We start from the raw sequence: 13,138 nt of genomic DNA, 5'->3' as shown, positions 1-13,138 counted from the left end.
GCTCAACCAAGGGCCTGATGAGTGCTGGAGTAGGGAGTACACAGATGTGTAACCAAAGGGAGGACAGGTCTTGGGCACTCCATACTGAACTGGTGAGACCACTGGACTAGATCGTGGATAGCATACGTTCCTATCCTTGGGCTGCGTAATTTAGAGTTGTTTGTTTGAATTCACGATGTCAAGGAAGTAAAATCAGAAAGGTTCTTCTTTTCTTGCAGCTGCTTAACTTTGCAGCCCAGTAAACACACTGCATTCCCATCAGATTAGGTGGCTTTCAGTTCAAATTTCTCTGTACAGTAGATGCTATTGCTCATACATCTTTCTGAAGCTGGATATTAATCTCCTGTAGCACTGCATCAAAAATCACGTGCATCAGCTTCATAGGATGTGCATGAACGAGTGCATGGTTTGGGTTTTGGGACAATACTTAAAATTCCAGTTTTTTCAAATGTGTTTTGATTTAAATATGGTAATTACAAGTTCAACAAATTCAGGTAAAGAAAAGATATGAAATACATACTTTTTTATTTATTTTTGACGGTGGTAATACATTTTTTAAGAGTAAGGTAAGTGAGAAGTGCAGGTGTTCTTCTCAAGAAGCTGAGTTTTCTAAATTAAACTTGTATTTGAAAACCTTGAAGAGCTTATACTTTGAAGGCTTGTGCATCAGAAGTGTTGCTTTTAAACACTAAATCTGCTGTTTCTTGTAAGATTTTGGTAGATTAATGACTAACAGAACAAACAATTATTTTAGAATAAAAAGCTACCGCAATTGAACTCAATGTTCTTAAGTATCATTTTCCGGCAACAATAAATCGGTGGAAATGACAGTTAAAAACTGGTAGATGTTCTGTATGAATTTTTAAATTATTATTATTATTAAGCTACTGTTCAAAGAAACAAATATGTGGCTGCTTCCAAGTTTTGATGTTTGAAAGTACGGTCTTAAAATATATAGGGCAGTTGATACAATGTTATGGTGAGTTTGTGGCTGGAAATGTTGAGGAATGTCTTGACTGCAGATAGTTTGGTTGTGTTATTTGCTGGGATTTTTTGTGGTTTTTTTTTAATTTCGCAATGACTTTGAAGTTAATTTGTCTTTCAAAATTTAGTTATAAAATATTAAAATAAGTTCAAATATTTAAAACTTTGTTTTAATAGTTTTTATATAAAAATTACAATGTGCACTAAAAAGCCAACTTACAGCAATGTAGAGGAGAAATGAATGAAGATTCTAAAAGCTGTTTGTGACTATTACCATTTGTGATTCTAAAAGGTCTTTGGAGAGAAAGGTAATCTCCCCTTGCACAGCCATTCCGATGCTATTTTCGTTATTATTTGTATAGTATATATACCATTAGTCCAGTGCAGTTTTCATGGTGTAATTATACGTGACAGTGAGTAATGGTTCTTGCACAGAGTTTTTATCTAGTGTTAATGAAAGAAGTGCTTAATTTAGAGTGTTCTGGGGGAGGCAGTATTGGGGGGCATGTGTTTTGACCAAGGTGTTTTGGTACCAAGAGTCTTTCTGAATTCATCGCAGATACAGAGAGGTAATTTGGGTGGAGAGAAAGTATAAAGGCCCCAAGAAACATTCATTTTGTTAGTGTGCCTTTAGTAATGAGTTGCAGGAGACTGAATCTGGATGCGTTTTTTAATTTTTAATTTTTGTAGGGGAAGGGAAGAGGTACTGAGCTATAGGTAGGAAGCAGTTCGATATTGGAGAGGTGGTAAAGGGTGCCATAGGAAATATTAATGAGAAAGCAGGCTAAGGCAGAAACAAGTAAACAAGGTATAATAATGTTTATTGAAAGATGTTTTAAGATGCTAATTTTCTGAAGTGCATATCTTTATTATGCTAATGATCCTAATTTAGATAGGTGCAACAGTTTGATTTCTGTGCATCTTAGAAGAAAAATCAATTGTTGCTAAATAAGTCTCAACTGATTCTACTTCATAAATGTCAGAATTAATTGCTACAAAAAAATTCACATTATTTGATAATGTATAGTTGTTGCACCAAGAATGAGTAGACTTATCTTTTGTGGTTCTAGACTCTACAGACAGCATGGTAAATACTAAAAGCTCATCTTAAAGAAGTCTTGTCAGTATTTGAAATGATACATATCCACGTAACGTCATACACACCCAGCTGTCAGTATCTCTACTGTTGGCCATGGACCTGGTGTGTTTTTTTTTTTTCTTCTTCCTGTGACAGTCCATTGGCAATTCCAATGACTACTGATTTACATGCTTTACAGTGTTACAGCATACATATTCCAAGAGCCTCCAGCTACTTTGCAGCTAATCAAAAGCTGCGTAATTTAGTAAAACGTAGTATTATCCTAGCCTTCAGAGGTAGGGATCAGTACCCTTTGTGATAAATGTAATGGGCTAGCTGATGTGGTAAAAATTACTTGGGACACTGAAGAGATGATTTGTGCTCTGCAGTGAATGGTTCTGTTAGTGGTTTGCTGTTCTGTGGTTGGATTTGAGACACTGGACTGTAGGGACTGTCGGTGCTGATCTAAAGGTAGAATCAGGACCTGTAATGTTGTTTTGTATTAAAAAACTTCCTGCACTTATGAAACCACAATTCAAATAATACAGGCTATATAATAATTACAAATAGCTGTGTCTGTAATTACTGATGAATTTTTAGTTAATTCTAGCAGAGTATGGGGGTTTTGCCTGTCAGACTCTTTCCAGCCTGTTTCCCAATAATCTATCTTGATTCATTAATCAGGGATCATTAATCTTTTAATTATAAAATTAATCCATTAACTATAAAAGTAAAACTGAAGAGTCTTTTAACCAGCAAGAAAGACTTAATGGTTCAAGTTAGATTTTTTTTTTTTCTTTTTTTGTCCTGTTTCAGAAGAAAACTGCCTGTTTGCTTGGAATATAAAAAAATCTTGACAAAGGAGTTTTCTAGGGAAAACAAAATGTAGGAATTTTGATCTTCTCAGATGACCGAATGACATTCTGAGTGGAAGTAGTGAGTGCCTTTTATGATGTTTGAAAGGAAAAGTATAAGGTTTAGATTGACAGAGTGTTTAAATTTCTTTTCCTGTGTGTATGATATTCTTAGGAATGGTACCTTTGGACTGTTGGTTCTGAGTGTTACAGTCTTAGAAGTTTGTTTCCTGCAACAGTGAAAGTGTTTGCATCATAAACAATACATCCTTCTTAACAATTCTTCAATAATATCCAGATTTTGTAGGCTTCCATTTCCCGAGTAGTTATTTGTCCTTAATTACCACTTCAATTCTAGGATTTTTTCAGCAAAATCTTTGTAGTTTACCTAACAGCAGAAGCTGCTGACTTTAAAGAATCAGTCAGTCTGAAATCAACAGTTGCTATAGTTCTGTTTGTTGGTCATGACACAGAACCTGTACGGTGGATATGTAGGTGTGTTAATGGGGGTAATCTAATCTTTGGATTTACCATATGCGCAGTGTTGAAGGTACCACAGTCATGATCAGCAGATCTTGTACACGGGTGATGCCTAGCTTTCTAGTCGAGTAAGGCATTAGATGAGTATTTCAGTAGGATAATGCCGTTTTAAAAACACCAAGTTATTGGGAACATTGTCATTAAAATTGGGTAGTACTTTCTGAACTCTCTTTGTGCTGATCTGATGTCTGCACAGGTCCTATTTTTCTTCTCTGTTACCCCACTTAAGATGAATTTGCAAAACTATCATTATTTGTTGTTTACAAACCTTGTTGAACAGTAGGCAGCTATGAAGCAGATGTTGCTGTAGGTACAGTAAAGCTTGATCACTATGAGAGGTATACCAAAATCATATTGCTACTATACACTCTGATTTAATTGATTCAGTGAATCTAACTTCTTGTATCAATAGTATTTTTCTCCTTATTTTTTTTATTAATCATCAAACTTACAAGTACAGTATTGGGGTTTTTTTTCCTCACAATTTGTAAGATTAAAGAGGAAACAAAACCACTGCATTCAAGAAGTTGAGAATACCGTTTGACCTGTGAACTGTCACCACAGTTTTTCATTTGATGTTCCATCAGAAATCCTCCCTGTGGTGCAAGTTGAAAGTCTGTTTTAATTCTGAAAATGTTATTGCCACAGGGGGGTAGAAGATCTGCATGAAAAAATGGGGATCTGAAAATGAGCCCCTCCAGGATTACAATCTGATGGAAAAATACTGACCTACAAAGACAACAATGATGGTATGTTTGTCTACAATCTTTTAATACTTTTTCCCCCTTACCAGGAAGTTCAGTTAAAACTAACATGTAAATGATAACCATTCTTAAGGATGGAGGAGGTTGAATAAACAGTGAGATTTAGGCTTAACTCCTCCTCCAATTTAAACAAATGCATAAATAAAATATATACTTCAAGGCAAATCTTTTACAGAGGAAATTTCAGATTGCTACTTAGACTGTTGTCACCGTTGAAACCAGCTTTATATCTCTATATAAAGTCTTTAGTTACTAGTTGTCCTTCTGCTTTTATATGTATTCTCTCATTATAATTAAAACTGCTTCCCTTGACTACTTTTGTATGAGTTGAGCCTGTGAACTCTTTGGTTATCTCAGCTAAGTTTTCATCAGTCGTTAAATACCATATACTAAGAGCTCAGTATTAGGTCTGGTTAGCATCTTACCTTTGATTACGGCGTGTGTGTGTAAGGGATCAACAAAACATTGTGATCATCCATTTTGTCCAGACATTATTTGATTAAACTGACTTAAAAAAAAAGAGTTAACGCTAACATCTGGTATATGTTCAGATAGTGCTGACATATCCTATTGGTTGAACTTAATTTCCTTACACTGACAGCTTGATGAGATTTTTGAAAGTAGAGAGCAGTTTGCTTTAGAAGGCTCAACTGACTAAAACAAAAGTTTGGACATTCTAACAACTTGATTAAGCTCTCAGTTTAAGTTGGTACTGCCTTCATCAAAGAGCTAAGATGAAGCCCGTTAGCTAGACAAAAGCAAGATAAAACTTTGCGTGCAGTATTTGCTTTACTGCAGGAATTAGATGCCTCTAACACATTCATGGGTTAAGAATTTGTCCTTTGAATGTGAACTAATTTTATTTTTGACACCATGCTGCTGCTACATCAGTGTGATTTCCCACTCTGCCAAGAAATCAGTTGCGTTTTTCCTAGTTAAATGTTGATGACGGCGAAACAAAACGATCCCCCTCCCATTGCATGTGCTGTAGTATAGCACTTGGAGCAGTTACGCCCAGGGCATATACTGTTCTCAGTAACATTCTTAACTCAGAAATAAAATTCAGCTGCAACCTAAAATTTATGTCATCCTTGCTGGTGTTTCCTTTTCTGAGAAGTTAATGAAAAGAGCTATGCAGCTGCTCTATGGATGATACTATTTTAACGTGACAGTAACAGCCAGGTTGCGGTGTCCAGTTCCTTCTAGATTTCAGGTTTCTGCCTTGGTGTGTTCAGTGCTCCATTCATACTGAAAGAACACTGCAAGGCTTGTGATAAAGCCTAATTTAACTACTCATTTCAGGCATAATTTTTATTTTATGAGGCTGGTGTGAGGCTAATTGAATGGCTTGCTAGTGTGGGGCATTATGGGTTGGACTTGAGATGTACAGATGCACGCTTCTCTCAACTCCCAATTCCAGTTGCAGCTGGGAGTGAGAAATTGCCGGATGTTACTGTGAAGACTCAGCCACAGCATTATACTAATGTGAGCTGAAAAATTTTGTGGTTTGTATCTTGAAATTAGAATGCAGTATGGCATGCCAAAACCATTGTGGTCCTTACTGATCAAAAATACAGTGACAAAAGTTGAAAATAACAATTTTAAAAGGTGATCTGTCTATTAAAAGGGAGGTTGTATTTGACAAACTCTAGGATCACAGTGAAGCCATATGTGTTTGAGCAGGACATTTAGTCCTTATAAAGGTTCAGTGGGCTTATAGAACAGACGTTTGTTGTTAATGGAGAAGTCTTAAGGAATTGTAAATGCTAGGGCTTGAACAGAGAAGTTGCTTAATGGTGGCATAATTCATATGCCAGCCTATTACCAGTCTCAAATACTGTCCATTTTGTAAAATCATGTAATGTGTGATGTAAATACCTGATTTAGCTAGACTGCCCTGAAGTTAAAGAATTTCATTATGAGGCAGGGAAGTGCATATATCAATTTTGGTTGGTTTTTTTTGTGACAGCCGATTTTTTTCTGGTTCCACATTCACAGGTAGTAATGCTGTAATGTAGACACTTGCTATTTTGAGTAACTCCTTTTCTGTTTGTCAAAGGTAGTACCAAATCCTGAGAATACACCTGTTTTTCTGTGTGGAATCACTGATTGCCATATGAATAGTGACACCAGGATCCTGATCAGAGGTGCAGATTGTGACAGACTCGTGGCTTTGGTATAACTAGACTTCACGTGGTGTAGTCAGGAAGATAAATTTGGTGTGGTCACTGACCCTGTTGCTCAGTGTTTCCCTGGTTCCTCCAGGGACACTTTGAGTTTAGTTTGCTATTACTGTTGCGTTTTTCTACCACGAATCCACAGTGGATAGTAATGGTTATGTTGATGTGCTGATAAAGGAGACTGCTGCATCTTCTTGCATGTTTCTGGAATCTAACTTAAACATGTTTCCTTGTATTGTTATCCTTGTGATGCAGTAATAATTATCAACAATTTGATAGCCTGCTGTTGAGGACAGCAACTACTTCTCTAAGTATTGGATGTGAATTTCTTCAGGGTCCTGAGAAAAACTGACCTTTCTGTAACTATTTAAAATTTGTAGGCAGTTTTGATGCTCAGGACAGGACATACTTGGACTTCTGAAGTTACTTGAAATGTCAACCAAGCTAAAACCCTTCAGTTTTGTTTTTCTTTTGTTGCTTGCAATTTCTCATGTAGACTGCAAATACTACCCTTGGACAGATTGCCATCTGCCCTTGACTACTTGCTTAAATGAAGTCAGACATATCACCTCTGTAACAGTAAGTGACTGCTTTATGATAATTGCTTTTTCCCAGGGTAGCTTTGTCATACTAGAATACAACTGGAATCCTCTGTGGCTAAAAGTAGTTAAATGTGTGGAGTTTTTTCTTTCTTGGCTCATCATTTGCTGTTAGTGAAGTGCTGCTGGCAGGCTGTACTTGAAGCTTTTCAAGTCACAAAGCTTGTGAAATAGTTTTCCGAGAGGAATTACAGTCTGTTACCATGGAATGTTTTCAACCTATTTGTCAGAACTGTGGGTAGGGCAACTTTGCATGGGAGACAACAGGAGAGGAGGCTGACAATTCCTCTGTAGCCACTGAATGCTGTATTAGTTTTGAGGGCTGTTCAAGGAAGTGCTTGAGATAATTGATCCCACACCCATTCACTTCTGCTGAAACCTTTTAGTTTTTCGTATTTTGAATTTTTACATCCGTGGCCTTTCATACATATAATAGCATCCAGCTTCTTCTCCTGAGTTGTCTTTCACTTTTTCAAAATAATCAGGATGAAGTTTAACTGGTGTATATTGCAAAGAAGTAGTGAAGCTTATTTCCTTTGATGTGAACAAAGTTGGCCGTATCCCTTGACAAGAAAGTGTGAGTTGATACGTGTTTTACTCGTGTGTTTGTACAAGTAGCGGGATACAATTCACTTGGGTGTTCCTGTTGTCCAAGTTCCTTATCTACCAAAGACTCTGAAGTGCGCAGGCACGGAGGTGCTGTCAGCTAAAAATGTGCTAACTTGTTATTGTCTTGAAATTACTTATGACTGACTACATTCCTGTGTGTCATAAGCACAGTTTTGAATGGTAGCTTTCCTGCATATTAGAACATGTTGACTTTTTTTGTTGTTGTTTCTGGCAGCTGGTAGATGTAGCATGGGATAAGCATGTAGGTTTACCTGGCTATCTTGACAGCTGAGCTTGTGGTTTACAAAATTACGGTAAAGCTTAGTCTCTGTACATTTAACAGTTAAAAAAAGATAGTAGGCTAAGAAATATATTTCTGGCTGACAAAGAATGATGATGTTTGCTTCTATTATTTTTTCTACATTTTTCATGCCAGAGAAACATAAGTTAATCTGTAATTTTATGTTGTCTTGTTACATTACAGTAAATACTTATTGCCTCGTTGGGCCACCAGCACTCTCTGAGTAGATTTTGTAGCGCTCTTTGTTAGCCTTCTGCCTAGAAAGGAGGCTTTAAAAGAAGTGAAAAAATTAAGTGCATGTTTACTTTTTTCTCTATTGACTGTCTCTCTTCCCCTGAAATGGTAAGATTTTATTAGTGTGACAAATCAATTAGTGTCCAGCATAAAATTATGGAAATCATATAGTTTAAACAGAACTGCAGAACTTTTGGGAAAAATCACATTCCTCCTTAAAGACAGTGTTATGCTTTAATACTATACTTGTATAAATAGGTTGGGCGCAGGTCAAAGTGATCATTTCATAGATTTGTGGTAATCGTGTAGATTATAATCTTGGAAGTGCATGGGCTTGGACTTTTTTGAACTGACTGGAATCCCTTGGGCATCCAAAGATACTCTCTCCATGTACGATCAGGGAGAGCGAAGAATCAGAATAATGTGTGCAGCTGTTCAAGTCCATTTCATGTGAATTGGCAAACACTGTGCTAAGTCTGTGCTCGCAGTAGTAAATAAATGTTGCTTAGAAAACCGTTATTAGATCAAGAACTTGATGTTTTATACTAGGTTTTTTATTTGTTTTGGACACATGGTGTTTGTCAAAAATTACACGTGCCAGTTACTTGAATGCACTTATTCAAGGAGTCCGCATATCTTACTCAGAACTTCGTTCCACCCATAGCGGGTTGAGGGAACAACTTGGACAGGACTCAAATGCTTCCCGTTTGTGACTGTAAGTTGCAATCAGTAAACAATCCCCACTGAATTGTAGAGCGAACAGTAAAGCAGACAAGCTGTGAATGCATCTTTTCCAAAGTAAGTGTGAACACCTATTGACACAGGTCTGAATCTTCAAAGGTATTTAGTGTCTTAGTGCACCTTTTGATTTGGATCTAAACTGGAAAACTATTTTTAACTGTGTTTTGTTGCTGCGGACCTAACAGCTTGAAGAGAAGTGGAGGTAAATTATGGTTTTTAATAACAGTAGGTACAAAGTGACATGAGTGCACAGGTATTTCCATACTCTGTATGCAAGCTGAATCTACGGTGCTGCTAAACTATGCTGCAGGAGGTTTCCACGTCAATTTGAGGATGTTTTAATGAAGGGTTGTGAAGTTTTATTGCACATTAAAGTGCACGCCTACTTAAAATGCCTTTACTTGTCCTTGGGCTTGTCTCCATGAGAAAAATTTCTGCTGGAGAATACAGCAGAGTCCCCTAGTGGAAATGCTGACAGAAGGAATTCTTGTTAACACTGCTGTTCCACCTCTCTGAATAACACAAGCTGACAGGAGCACTCTGCTGCTGGCAGAGCTGTATCTGCATGAGAGCTTTTTGCCGTCACAGCTGGCAGAGCGTGCCTTTTTTGTCCATGCTTCTGGCTGGAAAGAGCTCGGCTGGCAAAACTTCCGCACCGACCTACCTTTAGATATCACGGCTCGAATGTGAGACTGAATGATCTCGCTTGCAGGTCTCATTCGTTATCTGTTGAGGTGATGAAAAGATTTAATTCCTTACAGCCAGGAATAGATGAGTGAAGTCTACAAAATGCCTGAATTTTTATTTGTGTGTATAAACGTGATTGTCAAATTGTATTCCTAAGAAGCTGTGAGAGTTGCAGCAGGTGTATGACCTGTCAAAAGTTTGAGGTCCTGAATGTGCCAGTTGGAGGTGGTTTATGCTGAACGCTACTCTGCGATTTCTGTGCTGGGGAAAAATGCTTCAAAATGTTTGCATGTGGTCTAGATCCTAGGACTACTAAAACTTGAGAGGACTAAAAAATTACTAAAACTACTAAAAAAGGGAGAGACACCTTATTGTCAGATTGATGCAGCCGGTGCCCTTCACCTTTTTGTAGCGGAGCTGTGAAGCTGTTGTGTACAGGGGAGCCTCTTTGGGCAGTAAGCGGTTGCTCGATACTTTTGCTAATGGCTTAATAACACGGGCCTCGTCAGGTGTGCGTGGCGTGAAGGCAGGAGCTCCTATGCGTGAGCTCTGTGCAGGCTCCTGTGTGTGAGCTCCAAGTGTAGCTTCTTCATGCATGCTCATATGCATGATCTCCATGCGTAGCTCTGTACAGGCTCCTATGTGTGATCTCTGTGCGGGACATACTTTGCTCTTCTTGGCACAGCTGCTCTTGGCATGCAGCTCTGAAGTTTTACCCCGAGAGTAAGCAGCGAGCAGCACAGGGACTCAGCCAGGGAGTCCGCAGAGCATCTTCTCCCGCCGTGCCGCTGTGCAGCTGCAGCGCGGGCCGGGCAGGCTGCCGTGTTGCTGAAGCGGGTTGTTCTGTTCTTCAGAGGGGAGCGGAGACATCCCTGCGCAGCGGTGGTGCTGGTTGTATTTTCAATTAAGCGAACGATGGAGCTTTTGTCCCTGCGGATCTGCCCGGGGGCTGGGTTTGATGAGGATGGGGCCCCAGGCGGACTGGAAAAGGCGCCTGAAGTTCCCCTGGGCTCAGCCCTGCTACCGTCAGGGGGACGAGGGGGATAATCGCGTTCCGTAAGCCCGGAGCTTTCTGGCAAAGCACGGCTGGAGTAGGTGGCCCGGCAATTAGCCTAGGGCCGGACTTATTAAGGTTGCCCCGGTGAGGACTAACGGGCTTATCCCGAGGGGAGCGCTGCCCCCGTGGAAAGGGGCTGTGTCGGTAGGCGGGGGCCGGGGGCAGCGCTCCGGGCGCGTCAGCGGGGCACGGAGCGGCGAGCGGCGGGGCGATGGCGGGGCCGGCGCTCGGGCCGCCGCCGACCCCGGTCGCCTCTCGGGCCGCGCTCCCGCGGGGCGGCGGGGGAGGCACTCTCCGCGCCCCGGGCGGCCGGCGGGGCCCCGGCGGCTTCCCCCGCCCGCGGGCGGTCCCGCGCTGCGGCGGCGGCGAGTGCCGGCGCGGCACTTCCTGTCTGAGGCCGGCGGCGGAAGGATCGCGTGCGCCGCGCCGCCCCGCAGGAAGCGCTCCCGCCGCCGCCGCCGCGCCGTGGCGGTGCCCGCGCCGCGCGCCCTATCCGCCGCCCCGCGCCGCGCCGCCCCGCGGGAGCGCGCCCCGCCGCCGGGCCCCGCGCGCGTTCCCGGCGCGCGTCCGCCCGCCGGTCAATGTGAAGCCGCTCCGGCAGCGTAAACATGGCGACGTCCCTGCATGAGGGGCCCACGAACCAGCTCGACCTCCTCATCCGGGCCGGTAAGCTGCCCCGCGCGGCTGCACCGCGCCGCCGGCAGCGCCGGGGCGGGAAGGCATGGCGGCGGGGAGCGGGGAGGGGGGGGAAAGCTGCGGCGGCGGGAGGGGAAGCACCGGGGGGCAATCAGGAAGTGATCCCGTCCGTGCGGCCGGCCCGGCGTGCGGCCGCCGGCGCTCCGCGGCACCTGCCCCCGGCGCGGGCGTCCCCGCTGCCGCCGCCGCGGCGGAAGTTGTGGCGGGGCGGGCGGCGGAGTTTTGCGGGGTTTGCGCGGCCGGGGTCAGAACCAGGAAGTGTGCGAGGTTGTTGTCCTCCCGCCTCCCCCGGCCGGGCCGGGCCGGCCCTCCTCCCGCCGCCGCCACGCTGTCTGAGCGGGAAGGCCGAGCGCTCGCTGCCGCGCTCCGCTCCGTACGCAGGGCCGCGGCCCGGCCTCCCCGGGCGCTGCGCGTCCATGTGTCCACCTCCCGTGTCCCCCCCCGACACCGTCCGCCATCTCCCCCCCCTCCCCCCCGTGCCCTTTTAAACTCTGCGGCGGCGGAGCGGGAGGAGGCGCCCGCGGGCGGGGGCCGTGGCCCACGTGTGCGGAGAGGGGAGGGGGGGGGAAGCGGGGGGGGGGGGGGGGCGCGCGTCCCCTCCCCCACGCGCGCTGCGTAGCGGAAGCAGCGCGCTCCCCCGGGGCCCCCCGAGCGGGAGGGGAGGGGAGGGGCGGCCGCCGTTGGCGGGCGGCGGGGCGGGGCGCGGCGGCCGCCAATGGGAGCGCGGTGAGCGGCGGAGTGGCGGCGCCCCGCGGGGCTGTTGGGGCGCGCACGGAATTGGAGGGAAGCGGAGTGTAAACACGGAAGCGGGGGCGCCGCCGCCGCCGGGCCGCACGTGGCCGCCCCTCCCGGCGGGCGGGCGCGCGCGCGTCCCGGCCCGGGGCCGGCAGCCGGGGAAGGCGCGGCGGAGCGGGGCTGTATGGGCGGCTCCGCGCTGGGAGTGGAAGAGAGGCCGCGGTAGTGCCGTTCCTTGCCGGCGGCCCGGGCAGGTGCTGCGCACCTCTGGGCCAGTCCCGCCGCACCGTCGCGTCTTGAAGCCCCCGCCTGAGCCCCTCTGCCGGGACGAGGCCGTTTACCCGAGCTCCGGCGTCTTGTCGGGGCCGCGTTCGGAACCGGGCACGGTTTGGCTTGGTTTGGTTCCGTTAAACCCCGCCGCTCCTGACGGTAGGACGCGGGGCGGCCCCGGCGTGCGTCCCTGCGTGCGGTGCAGCCCTGGGGCCAGCACGGGCCGGGTCTCGCCGCTCCGAAAGGAATAACCGTTTCAGACCTGCCGTTCTCCACCGGGGCGGTGCCGGCTGCGGTTTTATTTTGGTCGTTCCAACGCGGAGCTGAACTTTTTTTAAAGCAGTTGGTGGGAATGGCGCGCAGCGTGCGGCGTTGTAGGTCTGTGCTAGCACGGAGGCGTGCGAAGGGTAAATGCTCCGTCACTTAACCAGTGTGTTAAGCTGTTCTTTTAAAAAAAGGGGAGCCAGTCGCCTTTTTTGTAATGGTTTTATTTTATTGAATGTGGAAAGACACTCAGGATTTTTCAGAGTGGGGGAACAAATGCCAGCCACACGCAAAACAGCCCCCCCCAGACAACAAAGCAGCGAAGAACTGTTCTGCTGCAGAACAGAAGAAGTGGAGTGGTTAGACACCTTCCCATATATGAAGAAGATGGCTTTGCTTTGCCAGTAGAACACACACCTCTCAGATTTCTGCAGGGCTCACTGCTGCAGGAGATTTCAGTTAGTTGACTTTTGCTTTTTATTGTTGATAAAATAGAGAACGTTAAAGTAGTTGATTATTGTGTCAACGGTGTAACTAGACTGTTT

At 44.9% G+C, this 13,138-nt stretch overlaps 1 protein-coding gene across 6 annotated transcripts in view; it reads left to right on the top strand.

Annotated features, from left to right (window-relative positions):
* Positions 1-13,138, top strand: part of ELF2 (E74 like ETS transcription factor 2) — a 39,429-nt gene that overhangs the window by 10,393 nt on the left and 15,898 nt on the right. The window contains exon 1 of one of the 6 annotated variants that reach the window (XM_080402845.1): positions 11,022-11,294. The exons of 4 other annotated variants lie outside the window; for them this stretch is intronic. In XM_080402845.1, the coding sequence (XP_080258971.1) occupies positions 11,237-11,294 (58 nt within the window). In that variant the 5' untranslated portion in view covers positions 11,022-11,236. Of the gene's footprint in view, positions 1-11,021; positions 11,295-13,138 lie in introns of those variants that run through there. One more of the 6 variants, XM_080402844.1, reaches the window with a different exon arrangement.

Source organism: Falco punctatus, assembly GCF_963210335.1.
Source record: "Falco punctatus genome assembly, chromosome: 1".
In the NCBI taxonomy this organism is placed as follows: Eukaryota; Metazoa; Chordata; class Aves; order Falconiformes; family Falconidae; genus Falco; species Falco punctatus.
This window is presented reverse-complemented; position numbering and strand designations above follow the sequence as displayed.